The sequence below is a fragment of the Carica papaya genome, chromosome 5, assembly GCF_054855325.1.
Source record: "Carica papaya isolate Zhongbai chromosome 5, ASM5485532v1, whole genome shotgun sequence".
In the NCBI taxonomy this organism is placed as follows: Eukaryota; Viridiplantae; Streptophyta; class Magnoliopsida; order Brassicales; family Caricaceae; genus Carica; species Carica papaya.
In genome coordinates, this window is record NC_142313.1 from 1,571,643 (window position 1) to 1,593,977 (window position 22,335).

Sequence of the window (22,335 nt, forward strand, 5' to 3'; positions counted from 1 at the left end):
ATTTTGGTACAACACAACTTACCACTCCTCTATCAAGATGACACCTTTTCAGGCCTCATATGCGAGACCACCGTCGCCCATTCCCCATTACCAAGACGGCGAACCCTTGTCAATGAAGTTAACCAACAGTTTTGTAACCGAGATGCCCTCCTCAAACAACTTCGAACTAATTTACAAGCAACCAACAGTAGCACGCAAGCCACCGCCAATGTCCATCGATGTGAAGTCGAATTTCAGGAGGGCAATTGGGTCTTTCTCAGGCTCCGACCATATCGGCAGCAAACGGTTTTTAAGAGAACCTTCCAGAAGCTCGCATGTCGATATTATGGGCCTTATCAGATCCTCCATCGTATTGGCCTTGTTACTTACAAGCTTCTACTTCCACAAGGGTCACGTATCCATTCTGTTTTCCATATCTCCATGTTAAAAACAAATTGGTGAAGCAATTGCCCCTATTGAAAATCTGCCTGAAATATCTGAAGATGGAGATCTACTGCTGCAACCCCAAACCATTTTGGAAACTCGATGGATCAAAAAGAGAGTAAAATTTGTTGAAGAAAGTCTTGTCCAATGGAAGAATTTGCCCCTAGAAGAAGCTATCTAGGAAAATAACAGTGAACTAACAAATAAATTTGGTCACTTGAAACTTGAGGATAAGGTTCCCACAAAAGAGGGAGGAAATGATACAACCAGAAGATCAGCAAGGATCCCAGTCAAGAATTCCAAGTATCTCTGATTCTGGTATCGTCGAAGCAAGCAGAACTTCCTCAAGACCCAGTCAACTATTCAGTATCAACTTATCCTCTATTTTTTAATTTATTTCCAGCATTATCTTATCTTTTGGTTTGTTGAGATTATTTAGTATTTGTTGAGATTATTTGGTTGCTACTAGCTATTGTGCTCCCTGGATAGCAAAGAGAAGTTATTGTTTCCCTTCCTATTTAAAGCCCCATCAGATTATGGATGAGGCAAACATTAATTAACAAGAAAATTGTGGTTTTTCCATCCCAAAAATAGAAGCTTTCGTTTGCAATCCTTCTTGTGTTTTCTAGGCATCTATCAGTGAGCTCAGGTTCCATGCTAATGTGAGACCATTCAGGACCCCCCATAGCTCAGCTTGAAGGATAGAGCAAACACCAATAATCCTGAAGTGCCCCCCAAGCTACTGACTATTACTATCCCTACCATTCGCACCAGCACATGCAATCTCAGTGCTACCACGGAGAGCCCCGTCCGTGTTGATCTTGATCCAGTTCTGGGGCGGCAGTGTCTGATTGATGAGCTTCTCCTTCTTTCGGGCGTGATGGCCAAAGATAGTAGACTCGATGATAAAAGCCTAGAGCATATACTCAGTCATTCTGAAAGTCTCATACTTCAATTCCTCCAAGATAAGGGATCTCCCACCAAAGACGAACGCATTGCGATGTTTTCAAAGTAGCCAGTAAGTGATGTTAAACACAATCTTCCAGTTTTGGAATGATGAACACCAACTATGCTTGTTCTACAGGTTAGCACAAACCTAGTCATCAAAATGTGTGCTAAAGAAGCTATGACGAGCCGTCTGTGGAATGATTTTCTTGCAGAGACCCTTTACTTGATGACACTCCCTCAAGACGTGATTAATGTCCTCAATGTCAAGCTCACAGATAGTGCAAACCAGATCATCCATCATATGCCTGCAGACCTGCTCCTCGCTTGTAAGTAAGCCTTTTCGCAAGACTAGCTAGAGAAAGTGTTGAATGCATTGCGCGCCCAACCACTTTCATGTTAAATACCACATGTTATCTGTAAAAAAAAGAGAGATGTCAATAAACATATTGTAAGCAGATTTAACAGAAAACTTACCATCAGGCAAGAGACCCCAATACGGGACATCCACCTCCATACCATCCTGCAGAGCTCTGATAGCCGCCAACTGAAGGAGAATCCTAGTCAAGAGCCTACTCTGAAATGGTTCCAATCACACTGACCGATGGTCACTAGATCCCTAACTTTTTTGGCCCAATGGATATCATCAATAGGTTAGAATGCAAGAAGCTTGAGAGGACCACAGCCCCCTAGTCAATTATCCTCCCAACATCTCGCTCTAGTGTCATCACCAACACACCAAGCCAAACCATATCTCAAATCCTCTCAGATCCCATGCAACTTCCTGCACAGATGAGAGCAAATATTTAAATTGATGGGAGCCGTATAATGGAGATCCCATTTATACTTATGGCGCAAAATTTTGACCCCAAAAAAAATGCGATTTGGTGATGATGGTAGAACACTTTTATGAGAAAAACTTTGTTGAGTGGTCTGAGGCTTTGAATACCAAGTCCTTTATGGATGGCAAATCGGCACATATCTTTCCAATTAATAAGGCTTGACTTTTTTGCATTGCTAGAAGAACCCTAGATGAAGTCACATACAAGCTGATCAACACTAAACTTTTTAACCTTAATGCTGGATTTAATTAAGTAAAATTGTATTCATGGTCAAGAAAATCAATAATTTACTTCAAGTAACTTGTCACTTAACAAAACGGTGCGTTCACCTCAGTAGAGTGGTTTGCATTTTTTCTATTGTAGTTTTTCAGCCAAACGGTGCGTTTTCTGCTGTAATCTAATATCCACCAAAACGATGCGTTTAATTTTCCCCAGATGTGCCTGCAAAAATAATCAGCGTTCTTCACGAGGAAGCTGACTCTCCTCCTGTGTGCGCAGAACCTGAACTGTGACTATCGGCCGAGATGAATCTCTTACTTTCGCGGATAGGGAATGCTTTTCCCTTGTCAAGAATTTTCAGGTTTCAATAATGACATGAGTATTCTCTTAGTTGGAATTTCATTTATGTCTTCTCTCTTTAGGTTCTGGTCCTGTTTACTCTTCTATCTCAATCTCCTTCATCATGACTAATCATGAGTAAAACGGTTTTGTTTTAACAATAGCGTCCGTTACTGGGTTTTGAATAGTGAAGATTCTTTGCCGGGCGTTATCTATTCTCTTAACAATGTGATTCTGGGTTAGTAAAATTTAAAGGGTATGTCTGGTTGCTTCGTTGCAACTTCAAAAAAATTTTCTTCGAACTTTGTGGCATTTGATTCAAGTGAAAATATAAGAAACGCCCTGGTTGTTTTGGGAAGAAAATTGAATTTCACGGTTACTTAAGATGAGTGTCTGAGATATTGGTGAGTTTTGTTTTCTTTTGTTTAAAATGGCGTTTGTTTTAGTGGGATCTCCAGAGTGGGAGTTTGATATTTTCTTCCTTGTCAGGTGGTCAAAGTTCAGTTTTGTTTTTGGGGGGGTTGGTGTTGAATTTTGATTTCTTGTCTGATAGGCAGCTGGAGCAAGAGATGGAAACGGTGGTTAAGGTGCTACAACCTGGTCCATTGGGAATCATAGAACACAAATTCTCTGCAAAGGAGATTCAAGAGGCAAATGCTACAGTTCGTCGAGCAGTAGAGAACTGGCAAAGGAATGCAAAATCAGAGCAGTATGGAATCTTAAAGGATTATATTAATCACTGAAGAAGTACTTGTTTTAGTTATTATTTTATAGGTCGTTGAATAATCCAAAAGTTTTTGGTGTTTGTAAGTTTGAAGTTTCAAATTGTTTGAAAATTTTTTGACCACTCTTCTTCCCTCCAGCCAAATAATCATCTGGCTCTCTTGACACTTGATTCCGTTTAGAATATGTGATTTCTCCTATTCTCTTCTATTAAAATTTGATAATGTGGAATTGGAAACGTTCAACTGCTTTTATTGTTTGTTTCTACTACACAAATGGCATTTGGAAGTCGAGGATAATCTTTTGGTTTTTAACTCTATCAATTTGCGTTGATGTTTTGATAACCAGATAACCATATATTCCTGCCTTTAAGATATTCATTTCTTTTTCATGGTGAATATGCTATATGGTCCATGTTCAAAAGTATAGTGACCCCTTACACTGATTGTTTCTATGTTGGAAGTGACTTTAGATAGGCGCCTGTTGGCTCCTTATTTGGAGCTATTTCTGCCTACATGTCAAATAAATGCCTTGTCCGGCTTATATCACTTCTAGTATGAATTTCTTCAAGCTTATAGACCTAGGACTATAGAAGCACACACTGGTGGCTTAATGGCTGCAGCTGAAACTCACCACAGACAGTAACATTATGATCATATTGGTGCTATGAGGCCAAAGAATTCGTTTATTTTATTTCCTTTTGTTTCTTTTTCCTTTATTTGCATTCTCATAAAACAAACTCGCCTCACCATGCAACTAACTGGACAAGGCAACATAACTGATATATCAAATTGCTCTCGAGAAATTAATATATAAGTAGATGGTATATATTATATTCTCCAAGTCTAGGACAAGCTGATATGGATAGGACACAGTTAAATTTTTATGTCACTTCAATTCCCCAAGATAGGAATGAGATTATCTTTGTATCCGAATGATATTGTCGTCTTTATTCAATCACATGGCTCTCGATTTTACCTAGTTTCTTTTATTGCGCATGATCTATGGGGTCGGTCGTGCAATAACTATGTTATAGTTTGTTTGTTTGATGAGGTGGCTGCAAAATATCTATCCATATGCTTTTTTTAAGTGATCAGCCAAGCTTGACAAATTGATTAGCATCTTTTTTACATCAAAACAAGAAACAACTTTCAAGCATGAACTTTCAAATCTTGATACATTTGATAATGCATGGAGCTTGTTTGAATCATTAACAACCTTTTTTCTGATTATAGAGGCACTGAGCTCTTGATAAAACATGCAATCTGGAATTCTATCTTCTATGGTTCAAATTATAACAGAATGATAAATCAGTGGGTACCTAAAATCTTTTTGCATTGTATCTGCATTGGCTTTGAAGATGCTGGATTGTGCCTCAATATATTGCATTCTCACTCTTTTTTATCCAAACAAGAAGTTCGACTGAATTCAATACTTTATCAAAAATAGAAAATTACATAGAAGTGAGACTTCCTGTCTTGTAGCTTTCTTTTGCTGTCTGTCATTCACAGGATGCAGAACTGCCTGCCAATCTTTTGGTTTCTGGTACTTTTTTTTCACACCTATATTTAGTTCAAGTGTATTTCCCCATATACAATGTGAAAAAGGTTGAACCATTCTCGCAAATCATGTAAATAAAGTATACTTTTATTTAGCACAATCAAAGGATATTGTAGGTAAAAGCTAAAATACAAGTTCTCTTGAGCCTAACACATGAAAAGTATAACCCTGCTCAGCCCAAATAGAAGGCACAGGGTAAAGTGGCTCTATAGGGTAACAAAAGTGCTTAGCTTTGATCTCATGTTACTATTTAAAGGAGACAGATGGATATCTTCTTATTTGCAGCATGGTATAAGTTTAGAAATGACTCTGTGTTTTAAACCCATATAGCTCCAGCTCTTCTGAGCAAGGGAGATAGCTGGTTCTGCACTTGCAGGGTCATGATCTGATTAGCACCACCAACTAACTGCTGCCCAATGAACACGGCTGGTACACTCGGGTTCAAGCCCAACTGGACCAATGCTCTTTCAACTTCTCGACCATTTGGAAGTTGATCGAGTTCATAAACTGTAGGATTAGCTCCAAATCCACAAATAAGTGACTTAATGGTGTGGCTCATGCAACAAGAGCTCCTGCTGAATATGACAACTGGTCTTTCTGCAATGAAATTGGTCACAACCTCCATTGCTGTTGAGAAGGGAAGAGTATGGAATATGAGTATGTGAGTGAATGCTGAGCTTGTTGAGGGACTTCTAAAGGACTTGCTGTTATGTTCGTGAATCTAACCACCACAAGGAGGTCTATTTATAGTGACCATTTGGATATTATGAATTGCATCTTTCGTGATAGAAACAAAATTGAGAAAAGCATAAAATTTTCAAGATTAATTATATGTTGGATTACCATATTACCCTTGATAACTTCATGAGAATGACCTTGCAGTCTCTGCATTTTGAGTAACAAGTTGTATACAAGTATGCTAACATACATGTGATGATATTTCTTTACAAAATGACCAAAATAAGCTTCTTATGTCTAAGTCGTAGATTACAGTTACGTATTTGCTTAGCATGACCTAATAATGGAAGCTTTTTTTTTAAGAATAGAAATATGATGTAGAGGTGCTTTCTCTCTTCATCATCTACTAATCTTCTATGCTTGACTTGAAAATTCTTCCTTTTTTTTTTTGTCGATATCAGGTGGGAGCCGAGGTCTGAGACAAGAAACTAAAAGTGCTCGATACGAGATGAAACTCTTATGGTCATTTTGGTAATTTACTCTCTCAATCTCTTTTTCTCTTTTCTTTATATGATTTTCTCTTGTGTCTTGCATATGTTCTATCTATTTTGAGCATCTGCTGAGGTGGAAAAAGAATTTGGGTTTATCCAATTACCTGTAACTTTTTTCCCATATTGAAGATTCCCATATTTTCAGTTCAAGAAAACCGAAAGACAGAGAGAAACACAGGAAAAGCAGAAGTCTTGAAAGTGAAAACTACTGAAGGTAAGCTGCTCTTCATAGCCTGCTGACCATTACTGCACCACATTAAGCGGTAAGCCTCTGAGATCTACTTGGAAGAGCATGCTCGATTAAGATATTCTCTCAACAAAACACTTGATTAGTGCACCAAACTATTGGAAATTCCTATTTTACAATCCTTATCATCATTTGATGCTCCAAAAAAAAGTGTATATAATATATAGATATAGTGCATCCTAGTGCTTGTTGCCACATCAAAAGATCTTGCAAAACTTTGCTGAAAAGTCCAGATGGTTGAATTAGAAGCATGTAAATATGATTAAGCCTTTTTTAATTTTTGATTATCTGGTGAATTATTGCCAGCAAATGGCTTTCCAATTGCAAGATTTGGATTCTTGATCCATTTAATTAGCCATCTGCTCATTTGACTAATGAAGAATATTACTAAAAATTATATAGCAGAAAAGACATGATGTGTAGTGTAGGGATCTTCTTTTCCTGCTAGCCGCTGATATAGGAAACCTATATAAACATATGGGCTCCTTTTCTTTGCCTTCTTGGTTAGTTTATATCAAGAAATGGACCTACCTACTTTAATAAGTCAGATTAGAATGATGAAAGCTTGTAATTTATGGCCTTGCAGTTAAAGCAGACAGCCATAGACTACATTTCTAAAGCAATCCAACCCAGAAAAGAAAGCTTAAGACTTAATTTAAAAGTCAAAAGCTACCCTAATTTCTCAATAAAAATTATTTATAAATTTAAAAATAATAACAAAAAAATATATATATTACATGAGCATATGAGTTTGATTGTACTTATGTGTGCTATAATACATAAATATTTATTTACAAATAATATATATATATTAATTATAATATAATTTTTTAAACAAAAATGTACATAAACACAATTTGATTTGAACTTATAATTTATTTTACTACAAGTTTTAGTGTTTACTTAATAATCACTCAAACTCTGTTGACTTATATGAAGTTACCCAATAAATAATTAATTTATAATTTGATGCTGATTTGGTATTGATCACAATTGGATTTTAGAGAATATATACATATATATATATATATTGTGTGTGTGGGTGTGTATGTGTACATATATATATATATATATATGTGTGTGTGTGTGTGTGTAATGTGAGTGTAGTTTTGGGTTATGATGGATGGATTTACTACATCACTGAAAATGATGTTATCATCACTATATCTATATGCATCTAGTTGGGCAATCAGAATATATTCCTCCAATTCACAGAAACAATGACATGAGACATAAACACCAAAATCTTGAGAATTAATCATGAAAGATCACCCCCTACATCCTCACAGAACAAAAGATATTAAGGATCCAACTTTTCTTCTTGGTACTAATTCGAATCAGAGGTGTATATATATATATATATACATATATTTATATATGTAAAAAAATTATATGGGTATGTGAAAAGATGTATAAATGACTCGAGAAAATAGCGAAAGGCCGGTTATATATATATGGGTTTGTAGGGTCACTTGAGTTTTGATTTGATCTACATACATACATATATATATATATATATATATATTAGAATAGATTTGATCTATCAATTCATGGATACATCACTTATCTATATTGAAATCCGTACATGGTACTATCTTGTTATGTACTTTCTCATGCAATTTGCAGCCAGTCAACAGGTTATTTAGGTTTTTCTTTTTTCTTTTTTTTTTAATAATTCAAACAAATATTTTTTAATTAATTTAAAATATGAATAGTTAATATGTATTTAATTTATTTAAAACAATCTTTACGAAGCAATAAATAGGATTAATTCATTAAAAAATTTAATCCCATTTCAAAACTCAGTATCGATTAAACTAAGACCATCCACTAATTTTCTCAAATTGCAATCATACAATCCAGAGGGTAATCTCAAAATCATATTGTTCATCCGGTATATATAATGGATCGGTGGAATTGTTAGGATTCTGAGATATAATGGTTTGATTCTAATATTTGAAACTTACATAGAAATGTATGTATGTATGTATATATATATATATATATATATCTCTCATTAAATTTGTAACTTCTACATATGTATTACAACACAATCTTCCATTAACATTATTCTAAGGTGTGGTTCTCTAATCCCATATCACATTTTATGTGGAACAGTCGGCGGTCGCTCGGAATCTTTGATTGATTTTCAAGAATAAAGTGAGATATTATAATCAACTAAGAGAAAATCTGGTGGGGGGTAAATTCTGAACAATTTTTTTCCCTTCTTGTTTTCTTGTCTTTTTATGTCAGCCTTATTCCAATCTGTGTGATGAAAGAGCATCAAGTAGGCAAGCCCGCGTGTCGGGATTCTATTTGAACTCAGCATGGTTTTGCCACACCTCTGCAGCGACATCTCTCCGGCCATTTGGCCTTTTCCTGCCATACTGGTTTATCCGGTGACAGGAACTTCCAACACCTTCCATTTCCAAGAAGCCGGTGAAGTCTGTCTTCTCCTTCATACTCTCCTCTTCAGCCAGCCAGAATTGTTTTCTCTCAGACATTGGATCAGTGTCTGTTTTTATTCTGACCAAATGATGATCATCCTACTAAGAACCTAATTAACTAAATCAGAGTAACAATTTATTGCAGCTTCGTACAGTAGGTTTAAAGTTGAGCATACATAGATCAGCGGTAACAGAAATCAAAATCCTTCAGAACTAATTTACGACAGCTTTGTGCCTTTGGTGCAACAATAATCTATATGTCATATCACAAATAATCATGCATCAATCATCCTAAGTCACAACAGATATTATCTAGAACTCAAAAGGCGTTTCTTTCTATTGAAGACAAGATAAATCCACAAATTTAGTAAGCCAATGGAAACTTTTTCACAGATGATGTGCTGGCAAGAATACCTATCGGATCAAATTTGGGACCACTGAATTATAATGCTCGCCAAGTCCAAATGCATGCATATGGTACGATAAGATGATACTCGAGCTAGACCCACCATCAGATCTATACTCCTTCCCCATCTCAACATCTGGGAAGGAACCAGAAAATATCATGATATGCTTCCTCAGGCAGTGAGTTAATGCCCCGAGCTCCAACTGTCCACCCCATGCCGCTGTTGACTCAATTTCTTTACAATATTTCTCAAATCTATCTGCTAGTGAACCATCAGAATCACCTCCTATTGTGTTCTCAGAGAGGAAAAAAGGGAGGAAATCAGAAGTATGTGTCCTCATGTAATCAGCTACCATTTCCCGGAGCTCTTGGTAAGTGTAAGGAGAAGAACCACCAGAGAGATGAGCAAGCTGATCTTCAACAGCTCGGTACAGGCAGTGCCCATCTGGCTTTATTTCATTAATGGTTAATCCAAGAGGTTGAAGCTTTTTCTCCAGCTTTTCATTTTCAACTGTTCGATCACTCACAATGTTGCTCTGTTCTTCTTGAATTCTTTGCTCTCTTGCTGCTTCTTGCTGGGCTCTTTTTTCACGCCTCTTGGCACTCTTGCTGGGCTTTGATTGGTCAGATTGGCTGGTAGTGGAAATCCCAGCTATGGCCTTCACCAAGCTGTCCATATTGCCTTCCTCATTTTCATTACTGTTGCTATAACCAACAGAAGAAAGCTCCTCAGCATGTTTTTCTTTAAGCTTGGCAGAGAGCTGAGAGATCTCTTCCTCTACTCGCTTCTTCTTAGCCTTCTGTTCAGCCTTGCTTCCCTTGGCTGCAGCCTTTTTCAGTTCAATCTCCTTCTTTTGCAGCTCTAATTTCTCTTTTCTGCATTTATATCAGAGACATTGAAGGATTGCAACACAAGAAAATTCTGGAAGTGCTGAAACTGAACTAATCATAAAACACATACTTCTATCAAGACCTTGCCATTATTATTGGAAATATAGAGAAGTTATTCCCATATATACGTATCGCCGAGCTGTTGATTATTTCCAAATATAGAAGTAAGGGAAACTATATCCAAGCTATGCGCTAATCGACCATTCCAGAATGAGTTAACTATGTGAAGTAGGATAAATTACATTCTTCACATAAATTTATTTTCTAAAATAACACACTCTTGAACCTCGTGTTTCTTTGACCTAATACCTACAATTAATTAATCTATAAAACTCAATTTAGATAGCTAACAAAGGCCAAGTAGACCAATCCAATTTCAGCCGACAAGACAAAAACTGGATAATAATTCAAGAGCATTCCGATAAATTAAGAGAGAACTGAAATAGTAGATGCAATACCTGTGCCTAGATAGCATTTCATCAAGCAATTCCTCCTTTTGTTGAGATGCATTGACAGGATTTGCTTCAGATAGTTTGCCCTCAAGGTCTCGACTATCCTCCATTTGGCAATTCTACCAGACAGCAACACTGCAAAGAACATGGTGAATACCAAAAAAATCAACCAAGATATCGTGCATACTAAGAAGAATTAAAATTAAAATTGAGAAACATACCAGCAATTACAATGAAGTATTCAAATATAAGTTTTAGAAATTCTTCTAAATAGATAAAAAGAAAAAAAAAAGCATCGTCAAATTGGAGACAACTAGTCAAGTCAAAGATTCCCAATATTGCCATGAATGATCAAATACCATAAAGCTAACATAAAAAACCGGGTACAGAATCAAGCAAAATACATGCAACGAAGTAGATGATCAGCATGAAATCATGCATAGCCAACTCTTTTCCAGTCATATTTCTGTCAAATGAGGTCGAAGAAAATACTTACCTTCGATGCTTTGTTAGATGAAAAACCCATCAAGACACTAATTCAGACCCAAAATTTCTTCCAAAAAATGGATTTGGAAACTACGCTCACACGAGAAGATTATAATTTAGAAAGCTTAACTTGCAATTTAGTTTTATGAAGAATAACAAAATGAAGGAAGATAAATTCTGCTCAATTGTGATGCGAGTTCAAGATTTTAGAGCATTATCATAGACCAACAACTAAAAGAAATAGATACAAGTCCATTTGTTTCTAAACATACCAAAGAACTAGAACTGGGTGTTACATTTTATAACACACCAAAACAGAATTTATAACAAAAATAAAGGTCAGGACTGGGACATCACGGACAGACCACCTTCATTTTCTCATCTCCTCCACCGAGCAACAGATATTCTTCCAGAAAACAAAACCTTATCCATCATCTTCTAGTACTTGGAAAAAAAAGGGAACAGAAAAAACTAATGTTCCCCAAATTCCTTAGATTTTCTCATTTATCAGCAGAACATGAAATGGTCAGCAGCTACACGATGACAAAATGACAGCGTCTGATAAAGCAATCGTGATGAGAGAGGAGTTGGGAGGGAGAGAGAGAAAGAGGTTCGTTTTATGTTTAGGGAAATTCCTGCTACCACTTGCCGCTTGAAATAAAACCAACATCACCAGCACGTATCCAATTTCATCTTGATGATGAATCAAAAACATTTGAAGGTTGAAAGAACTCTATTAACTTTTACATACTACTGCTTATACTTTCAATTAAAAACCAACTTGAAAGACACGAAGATCAAAGCATCAAAAGAGACAGAGCAGCAGCAAATCACACCAGCTTTAACTTTGGACCAAAGAAACAATATATCTTCTGCATATAAAAATTTCTATTAAAAAAAAAAAACTGTTAAATCAGAGAATTTAGCGAACGCAACAGTCAAGCACTTTCATAATTTCCGTCGCTAAACTTATTGTTTAGCCACCTACCAGCAGACGGCCGCACGCGGAGGCGACTGACCGTGAACGATGGACCTCGAGTTCGCAGCGGTGCCGCCCGCAAGGTAGCGTGAGAGCTTACCAGCGGCGCCGGTGAGACTGCCGGCTGAGTAGTACTCTCGTGAGGCAGGAAGAGTGTCTACTTTTTGATGTGGTGGTGCAGAGATGGAGAGTTGTGAGATACGAGATCGGAAAGAAAGCAAATTATATTTTTTTTATTCTAAATTTAGGGTTAGGTTTTAATGTATTTAAATGGGTCGGGCCGGTTACGACTGGTGCGCCTTCCTTTGAATTTTGATTTTTTATTTTTTATTTTTTTTAAGAAAAATCTAATTTCTTATTTAATTTAATTTGAAAAATTCACAATTTTGTCGCACTTGCCATAATTTCTTTTTTAATTTTTTTTTTTATAATTTAATTTTAAAATATTTTTATTTATTTAATTGACTAATTAAATTAAATAATATTATTTTTTTATTTTTTAAAATAAATAGAAAAACATTGAAAGCCAAATTACTTCACAGACCAAATTATAAGTAAAGAATGGGTGGGTCCACAACATATTTCCTCCAAATCAGTCAAAACTCATCAAATCACAAAACCCAAAAACCAGCAAGCAGCATGCAACTCTGGAAAATTTCAGAACAAACTACATTCAAAATAATATTAGTTCAATACAATAAATAAATACCTCAAATTCTACAGTATATCGACAAAACGTAAATAGCTCTTCTCAGGTTTCAACAACAATCTCATCTATATATGAAAATCAATACAGCAAGAGAAAAAGAATGGGCTTCTTCTCAATCTGCCCGGCGGCCGAGACTGACAGCGGACGTTTGGCATCTCAGAATGCTGCAGCAATATGAACTCCCTTCCAGGAGGAGCCTTCAAATGTGAACTTTCCTAACTCTGATGTCAGACACGTAGGTTCGTATTTTACAAAATTGGAAGTTTGTCCCCATGCTCGAAAGCAAGACAACAAAACACAGGAACAATGAGTTGCACAGGGGGGTGGGACGAAACCCACGAACGTACAGCTGAAGAGAACGTGGGAGAGGACTCTACTTTCCGTGGCATGAATGATCAAAACACAAAATTATACATACTATCCAACGTTTTTAAGGGGAAATCATCCTAACCCCACAAAGTGGGCTTCCTGCAATGTTTATTCCCAGGGGTTGAAAAGTCCATAGTGTGCTTTCTAAAAAAGCTTATTCATATAGTTGCAATGGCCATATAGATAATATGAGCATATATCAGTCCTATTTTTGGGTAGAGGTAGACAAACCTTGATGATGAGACTAACCTTTGCACAATTGACTACAATTTACTGAGATCTATGAACAGAAAACATAAAAAGGTGAGTGAAACTGCATCCATGATGTAATGAAGAATGGTTGGATTTTTTTCATTTCTATCAACTTGAATGACGTATGTCACCACCTTGTCTTGTGTTTCTGCTACTGCTTAAAGGAACAGAGGTCTGACCTGAAATTTGTAAATCGGAAAGTGGGACGGACCCAGTCTGTGAGAAAATCAAACCCATTGAACTACTGGAGGTGCTTCCAGACGAAGGAATTCTGCTTAAATAAGAATCCTTTTTGGACCCTGAAATCAGTTCAGGCCGGAGTTCAGAGGAAGTTGATGAAGGGGCCAGGGTAGCCAGTAAAGATCCAACAGGATATGGAGCAACGGGCATGTCAACAAGAGATGATGCTGATGGACTGTACCTCATTGTTCCCAGGGGATGATCAAATTTACATGTACTTCCAAACTTACAGTGCCCATTTTGCAAGTAGAAAGTACAAGCTTGCACCCCCTGTTTCTCAAAGATAAAGATGACATTAATCAATCAATCCAAATACAGAACATTGATAAAAAAAAAGCACGTAATTTTGCGTGGTGAACACATCTTAGAACCATCAAATATTCTCAGAAAAAAAAGATGCCCAATTTGCTCAAATATTTGAAATGCTGCATTACTGCCATGGAATGCAGAAGCCAAGTGCAGAAAGAAACTAGTTAAATGAAATACAGCCAAATATTCAATATCATCATTGCTAAGCATGATACAAGATAATGATCTTCAAGATCTAAATGCAGTACAGTGGCATATGTATTATGCCAAGAGAGAGCAAGAATTGCGAGAAAAGCTCATCCTGCATTAATAAATAACAAACAAAATGCTTTTCTTCACACAGACAAGACATGGTGGAAAGATAAAGTTAGGACGAGTGGCAAGGTCCACGAAATATGGAACAGTTGTTATGTAGCCAATTTCTTCAACTTTATCAATTTCCATGTTAAAATTTGTACATAAATAGTGATTAGAATAAGAGTTTACAGGGCTCCAGTAACACAATTGAAGAGTATCTATATAGATGAAATGTACTACTAAGGCATGAAAGCTTTTTATTAAGGAATTATAGCCACTGAAAATACACAAATCATGATTTTAATATAGCACGAAACTAATATAAGAACCAAATCTCCATGTAGAAGTTAGAATCATCATCATGTATCATTACAAATGCTTAGAAATTTTTTCCTCAACTACAAAAAGATGACACAAGAAAATTTTAGAAAACAGAAAAAATATTACCCAAGGATACGAGACCACATACCGGGCGCAAAGGGAGACCAATTGGACTGAGTGCACAATTTGTTCTAGGAGGAATCCGATCACGAGGATGATGGTACCTACAAGACGATCCAAATTTACAGTCCCCGGTTCTCAAGTAATACTGACATTCAGGTTCACCAGGTCTTTCTGGAAAAGTTTGTTCCCTCTGGCTATTGCCTAAAGGGCCAGCAGAAGAAGGTAAGGATGGATATGCTCCACCAAGTGAAGGAGTAGAAGAAGAAAGCTGTGTTACTCCATAAAGAGAAGTTGCCCCAACAGTGGGTTGTGCACCAGGGGATGGTACAGGGCTCACAGGTGCCTGCAACAGGTACAGCAGGGAAAGAATAAGAAACAGATCGACTGTGGGCAATATCTTAAAGGATGTATGAAGTTTAGCATACCGAATAAGGACTCCAACCCTGAATTGAAAAAACACCTGGGGAAACCAGCATGGGACCATAAGCCCCTTGCACATAGGAACCAGGTAAAAGTGGAGGTCTTGCCACTCTCAGGCTGGTGGATGCTCCCCCATATTGTTCAGGCATAGGAACTGATGGAGACTGCACCGGCGGATAAAACTGAGGTGCAGATGCCGGCATTGATGTGCCAGCAGGTTGAGGATGATGGAATTTACAGGTTATACCAAATTTGCATTGCCCCGTTTTCAAATAGTAGGAGCATTCTTTCTCACCCTGTTAAAATAAGAAGATCAATCCTGTTAAGTTTGTGAATACCACATGAGATGCATGCATATGAATTTTAGGGAAAACAGGAAGGGGGAAAATAAAACCTACTGGTCTTAATGGGTATCCGTATATATTCAGTGGGACATTGCTCATAGATCCACCTGCATTTTTTGGGTGGTGGAATTTGCAGGATGCACCAAATTTACAGGTTCCGGTCTTTAAATAAAACTGCTCATTAAGATGCAAAGTACCATCAGCAAAAACAAAACACTACATGACTTGAAATCTCAACACAACATCTCAGACCGCTGCCTTCCTTTTGAAAAAAAATTTACCTGACATGGGGGTTCCCCAATCCGTTCTGGGTACTCCCCTGTAGCTCTAACAGCGGCCTCAACCTATACATAGTAGAGATCATAAACTTGCACCAAGTAAATCTAAATTGATAACAACTTCATATTAAAGATGCTGAATTTAGCCATGTAAAGATTATTTCACCAAACTAAGGGAGATTAGCATTATAAATGATAAAATCCTATACACCATTGTCAGAAGCTATCAGAAACCACCAAAGAAAATTAGTATCAAAAGAAAAAATGGAAAATGACGCATCTCAAATTTTTTACACGAGTTAACAGTAAGCTCTGGGATTAAAACCACGAATAGAGCATTATTCATTTATTGAATACACATTCGAGAAACCCCATGAATTAACTAACCCCATAATGCAATAAATAACAAAACCAATTCAGTTACCGCGGCACGATTGCGAGGGTGATTGTAACGACACCTGGCTCCGTATCCACAAAACCCGGTTCGCATGTAGTATGCACAGTCGGGAACTCCAGGTCGCTCCGGATATGCTTCGCCGCTGCCCAGTCCCAATTGCCACATCGATTCTACACCAAACACAAAAACCAAATTACAACAAAACCCTAATTCCAACACTACATTACAAAAACCCTAAAGAAAAAAAAAAAAAAAAAAAAAAAACTCCCTCCTATGTGAATAAAGAGGGAAAAAATCAAGTAGACAAACACATATAATATACTAAATTTTAGGTCAAACTAGAGATAAAATGGACCTTCGAGACCAGTCTCGGGTCCCCCGGAGCTCCATTCGGGTTGGTGACCCGATTGCGACCCATTTCTTCCCGCGTTGCGACCGTACAACTCCATCGAAACGCGTTTCTTTAGTGAGAGTTCTGTACAGTAGCTTACAGACTTACAAAAACAGTACTAAATCCGAAAAAGAAGGAAAATAATTAAAAGTAAACTATATAAAAAAACCAAAAACGCTCTCTACATGAATGTTCCTGCAGCGTTCTAGAACGTCCTAGCCAATCGCCGCCGGCCGATCGATTCAACGGTGAGACCCTCGGAGGCGGAGAAGAAATAACGAAAGAAGAAGAAGAGAGAAAAGAGATGCTCTCACGGTACACGAGCTCTTTTAGCTTTCTCTCTCTAATCTCTCTCTCTCTCTCTAAAATACCCTACGGTCACTGGTTTTTGTGCTTTTTTTTTTCTGTTTTTTCTATTTTTCTTTTTGGACTTTTTATTTCTGCAGTAGTAGAAGTACCCGCCAATTCCCAAATAAACCCCCTGGAAATGGCAAATTTTCGCGGAATATAATTAAAAAAATAAATTATTTAAGCGTAAAAATATTACAAGTGCTTTGTTTTTGAGCTTAAAAGCATTAAGCAGGTAACCGACACTTGCCATTTTTGAAATTACTATAATACCCTTCGCACACGGCGAGGGGGACGAGGACAAATATGTCATTTCGGTTTAAAGTACGACCCCTCATTATTACAGGCGTGTCTTTATTGTTGGGCTGCCCTCAATAAGAAGAAGAGTCAGGTGTTGGAGAAATTTAGTGCCCCATTTTTAGAGGGTAACATTTTTTTCCTTAATTTATTAATGTTTAATTTTGGACCGTCAAATTAATATTACTCGAATTTCTTGGATAAAAAATGTACATTTTTTATATTAAAAAAATTAATAATTATATTTACTTCAGATATTTTCTCATTTTTTATTTAATAAAATAAATTTTATTCGAATTTTTTTGGTCTCTTATAAAACATCAAATTTTATTATTTTACAACATTTATTATTAATTCTAAACAACTTTTTTTTTTCGCATAATGCTTTAACAAAAATTAAAATGTATTTTGATATTTTTAGAGAACCCCGAAGTCTTATGTATTATTGGTATATTTTTATTGATTATTTTAACACAATTTATAAAATAAATATATATACGTAATATAACATGTTTAATAAGTAAGTGATATTATGGACTTATAAATTTTTATTGAAATTATGGTGACAACATCTTTTTAAAAATATAGTTTTCGGTTTAATTGAATTGTTTTAATGAGATAGATTTATAATGAATTTTACTAAGTTTAAATTTAATTTTATCTCTATAAATAGCAAGATCTAACTCTCTCCTTGTGATGGATTTTATTTTTTTTATTTTTTTTTTTTGACGTTATTTGTTTAATATATTTATATCAATACAAAAATTAAAAATATATTTTGAATATATAATAATTCTTATTAATTATACTATAATAAACACACTACTAATATATCATATTTAATCATGTTAATATAAATAAATTTATAATAATACTAAATTAAATATATATTATGTCATATTCATATGAGTTCAATAATTTAAATTTGTGAAACTTGTTTATTTTTTATTGTTAATTTAATTCAACCTAACTACAATATATTCTCTTACAAACATTTGAATATAAAAAGTTGTACGTAATAAATACGAGCATCTCAATAATAATGTAAGCCGATAAAAAATTATAAAGATTGTTAAATTACACGATTAATTAAAAAAATAATAATAATAATACAAATAATAATTTATTAATTTTTTATATTATTTATGCTTAAAAATAGTGATTGATGCACATAAATAAACACACATAGGTGAGACTTATTTGAAGATTACCATTTGGTCATTGATTGATACACATGAAACCCTAATGTCATTTTCTTTTGATCCCCATTTGGAAATGGGTACACAGGCCTTTTCTAAAATTACTTTCCTTTTGGAAAGTTAAAAAGAATATGAAAAGTGACATATCCTTTAATCTATATAAATTGAATTACTTAGTTTTATACATTTATAGGAACTTACCTTTAAAATTTATTTAATGCATCCATAATTAAATCAGTATACACGAGCACATAAGATAATGTCGAATAATTAACGTAATAGTAAAAAATTAATAAAAAATAATTAAAGTATAAATATTATGTATTTATTATACAGTTATACTGCGTTCATTATATTAATTAATATTGAAATATAATAATTTTTTGTTTGTCATCAAATTATTTATTCGTATTAAAGTACAAAATTTTATTCGTGTAATATTTTAAATAATTATATAATTAAAATAAAATAAAATAAAATCAAACAAAATTATTGCTCCGTATTTATTGATCATGATATAAATGTTTAACATTTCAATATACTAATTGTATGAGATTTTACTAAAAATTTAATTACGTTAATATTTTATAAAAAATATATATATCAAATATATCATGGATTAATTTATCAAGTAAATTATATTTAAAAGAAAAATAAAATATTTAAATTATACTAAAAAATGAATATAAAACTATAGTAAAAAAGAATAAATGATACTTTAGCTTTACCAATAAAAAAGGAAGGAACGATGCTCTAGCTTTACCAATATAAAAGGAAGATGTTGACATGTCATTACCCAATGTGCGCTTGAACATTTTGTGTATGTATATATTTAATTTGGAGTGAATTATTAAATTATTTTATGAGCTTTTCACTTATTATAATTTTATTTGTTATAATTTATTATTAATTTTTTAATATATGAATTTATTTAATTAGTTGAAGTTATTTGTTTTAATTAACTTTTTAAAATACCCAAATTGATATAATTATTTTAGTTTTTTCATTGAATAAGTAGAAAGAAATTAAATATTTAAAATAAAAAAAATACCCTTGACCAAAATGTAAAAAACTTAAGAATTAGGTGTCAATTTTTGATAATTAGTTTAATAAAGTATCATTAATTTTATTTTAATTATTTGTTTTGAATAAATGAATGATGCTAATTGAAAAAATAGTTAAATTCCATTAATTTTATTAACTTTTGATTAGAATTTAATAAGGCGATAAAAATTTGTGGAGTAATGAGTTAATTATATATTAATTTATTATAAATTTATAAGCAATAATTTAATTACCAATTAAATTATCCTAACTTCAAATGTGATAGTAAGATATGTTTTTTAAAGTGTTATGTACAAACCTAAATGTAATATCCTTAATTAATTTTAATATATTTAAAATTAATGTATAAGTATAATTTTTAAAATTTTATTTAATATAAAAATAAAGAAAAACAGGTGGAGGGTGAAGTTGAAAATAATTTTGAAAAAAATGAGTAAAAATTTGGGTTTTGGTAGTGTTTTTAAAAGAAAAATCGAAAAGTGAATGTCAAAACGCAATTTAAGAAAAATATGTCACGTATGACGCCCAATCAACAGCTCCGATCAACTAGAGCCCGCTGCGTGGCAAAGCAGGTTGGCGCGGTGCCACGAAAAGGCCACGTTGGCAATTCGCGTGACCGCGATTGGACGGCCTGGATTTATTCTCGCGTGTGTGGATGGTTCGGATCCTGACACTGTTTTTTGGATATTTATAGGTACTTATAATGCGTTTTAATCTTCAAAGAAAAATTTAGGGAACCTGGGGACCACTGGTAGGCGCATTCAACAGCTTAACTTTTTAGGTATCAAATTTAGTAAGAATCTCTCACCCTATTATCTGTTATAGAATTGAAGTTCAAATAAATAATAATATGATATTTTGTGTAATTTAAAAAATATACATAATTAATTACGGGTTATTAATTGAGCCATAATCAGAAATTATCTAATTTTGATTCTGTTGAATTATTTTACAGTTAATTGCATGATAGTATTTTATTGATTGATTTTATAGTTTTGAATGCATGTATTGTTTGGTTTATGTGATTACCATTGAATTGGAAAATGGAGACTAAATAAAAATGGAAAATTATGTGCTTAATTGAATAGATGAAACGACAGTCTTACTGGATATCCTAAGAGATGGTGGATGAACCGGGTACAATAAGGAACCCTATCATGAACGTTGTCTCATACCGGAAGGGGTATCGAGATTTTGTAATTTAGCGCTCATACCGGATGGGGTATGGAAATGACTCGTTTCACCCTCATATCGAACGGGATATTGAAGTTTAGTAATTTGACACTCATATCGGACGGGGTATGGAGACGACCCGTTAATTGAGAATATTAAAAGAAAGGGTTCACACGTAGCAGAGACATCCCTATGAACCCCATGAATACTAGCAGACTTATGAAAATTGACAGTTATTGTTTTATTTATTAAATATGAATTTATAATGTGTGCATGTTACCGATTGCATATGAAATCATGATAGGTGCTATGTTATTTTCTCTATAGGTTATTTTTATAAATCTTGTTACGGTAAGTGGACGATAAATAGTTTGATTATTAATAAATGTATTTATTTAATTAAGTGTTCAATTAGTTATTTTGATTTTCTACCAACCTTCCTTTTTGTGTCGGTAAGTAGAGTGATATTCTTATTGAGTTAATATAGTTCATTTCTTATTTAACCATTTCATATCAAGAGAACCAAGATCCAGAGGCCGATCTACGAGAGGGTTGCGAGTAGGATACTAGTTTTATTTATTTTCTGCTTATTTTCTTATTTTTTTTTTGTATATTTTTTAAAATAGTAATTATCGTAACATTATTCGGTATTTTAAGTTATTGTGTAACCGTTAATTGAGAATATTAAAGGAAATAATCCACGCGTAGTGAGAACATCCCTATGAACCCCCATGGATACCAGTAAGCTGATGGAAATGAACAATTGTTGTTTGATTTATTGAATATGGATTTATAATGTGTGCATGTTACCGATTGCATATAAAATCATAACAGGTGCTGTCTCTATAAATTATTTTTATAAATCTTGCTACGGTAAGTGGATGGTAAATAACTTTATTATTAATAAATGCATTTGTTTAATTAAGTACTTTATTAGTTGTTTTGATTTTCTACCAACCTTCATTTATGTGTCGGTGAGTAGCGTGATATTCTTATTGGGCTATTGTAGCTCATTTTTTATTTAACCATTTCAAATTAAGATGATCAAGATCCAAACCTCGATCTACAATAGGGTTGCGAGTATGATGCTACTTTTATTTATTTTATGCTTATTTCTTTTTTTGTATATAATTTTTTCAAAAGGGTAATTCCCGTAACACTATTCAGTACTTTAAGTTATTGTGTAAGGAATGTAAACCTTAACCATTTATTGTACTTCTGCGCTTAATTTATAATTTAGTTCCTTCGGATATTCCGAGGTCGTTGCAGGTAAGCCTTTATTTTTTGATTTTTTTCAGCTAACCGATGCCTCTTAACATGTTTTCTCGCATAGAGGAGTACGAAACTGGCTGAAATAAGTCGAAACTGGCCGAAAACGGCCAGCCCGAGATAAACTGCCGTCGCGGGCGGCAATACCGTCACCGGAACACTGCGCCACCGCTATACCAGAATCCCAAAATTGGCCGAAAAGGGTTTCTAACGCCAATTTTTAATTTTTTTGGGGTATTTCTAGATAATTAGAGCGTGTTTTAATCTTCGAAAAAAAAATTAGAAAATTCAGGGACCACCAGTAGGCACAATTAAAAGTTTAACGTTTTGGACATCGATTTAAGTA

The 22,335-nt window shown here is 34.5% G+C and overlaps 4 protein-coding genes across 7 annotated transcripts; 1 reads left to right on the plus strand and 3 right to left on the minus strand.

Moving 5' to 3' along the window:
• The first annotated feature begins 2,621 nt into the window (after window positions 1–2,621).
• LOC110821229 (zinc metalloproteinase aureolysin) lies at window positions 2,622–6,881 on the plus strand. Of its 3 annotated transcripts, none has more exons than XM_088219969.1 (4): window positions 2,622–2,790; window positions 3,322–3,477; window positions 6,191–6,260; window positions 6,410–6,881. In XM_088219969.1, the coding sequence occupies exons 1-3, from the start codon at window positions 2,735–2,737 to the stop codon at window positions 6,219–6,221; spliced, it is 243 nt and encodes an 80-aa protein (XP_088076095.1). In that variant the 5' UTR covers window positions 2,622–2,734; the 3' UTR covers window positions 6,222–6,260; window positions 6,410–6,881. The 3 variants fall into 3 exon arrangements, with proteins under 3 accessions (XP_088076095.1, XP_088076094.1, XP_021906686.2); XM_088219968.1 differs by having other exon boundaries at window positions 6,426–6,881; XM_022050994.2 differs by lacking the exons at window positions 6,191–6,260; window positions 6,410–6,881 and having other exon boundaries at window positions 2,623–2,790; window positions 3,322–3,736.
• LOC110821228 (monothiol glutaredoxin-S1-like) lies at window positions 5,129–5,751 on the minus strand. Its single transcript, XM_022050993.2, has one exon. It carries the CDS (start codon window positions 5,674–5,676, stop codon window positions 5,368–5,370), a length of 309 nt encoding a protein of 102 aa, XP_021906685.1. The 5' UTR covers window positions 5,677–5,751; the 3' UTR covers window positions 5,129–5,367.
• A 2,281-nt stretch (window positions 6,882–9,162) lies between the features above and the next one.
• On the minus strand, window positions 9,163–12,432 carry LOC110821432 (Cysteine proteinases superfamily protein). The gene is made up of 3 exons (XM_022051278.2): window positions 12,198–12,432; window positions 10,730–10,858; window positions 9,163–10,256 (listed from the first exon to the last, which is right to left on the minus strand). Exons 2-3 carry the CDS (start codon window positions 10,831–10,833, stop codon window positions 9,389–9,391), a joined length of 972 nt encoding a protein of 323 aa, XP_021906970.2. The 5' UTR covers window positions 10,834–10,858; window positions 12,198–12,432; the 3' UTR covers window positions 9,163–9,388.
• A 411-nt stretch (window positions 12,433–12,843) lies between these two features.
• LOC110821377 (Zinc finger C-x8-C-x5-C-x3-H type family protein) lies at window positions 12,844–17,086 on the minus strand. Of its 2 annotated transcripts, XM_088220229.1 has the most exons (9): window positions 16,824–17,086; window positions 16,603–16,722; window positions 16,275–16,417; window positions 15,854–15,916; window positions 15,627–15,746; window positions 15,234–15,524; window positions 14,834–15,151; window positions 13,940–14,028; window positions 12,844–13,817 (listed from the first exon to the last, which is right to left on the minus strand). In XM_088220229.1, the coding sequence occupies exons 2-9, from the start codon at window positions 16,694–16,696 to the stop codon at window positions 13,760–13,762; spliced, it is 1,176 nt and encodes a 391-aa protein (XP_088076355.1). In that variant the 5' UTR covers window positions 16,697–16,722; window positions 16,824–17,086; the 3' UTR covers window positions 12,844–13,759. The 2 variants fall into 2 exon arrangements, with proteins under 2 accessions (XP_088076355.1, XP_088076354.1); XM_088220228.1 differs by having other exon boundaries at window positions 12,844–14,028; window positions 16,824–17,084.
• Window positions 17,087–22,335: the final 5,249 nt, after the last annotated feature.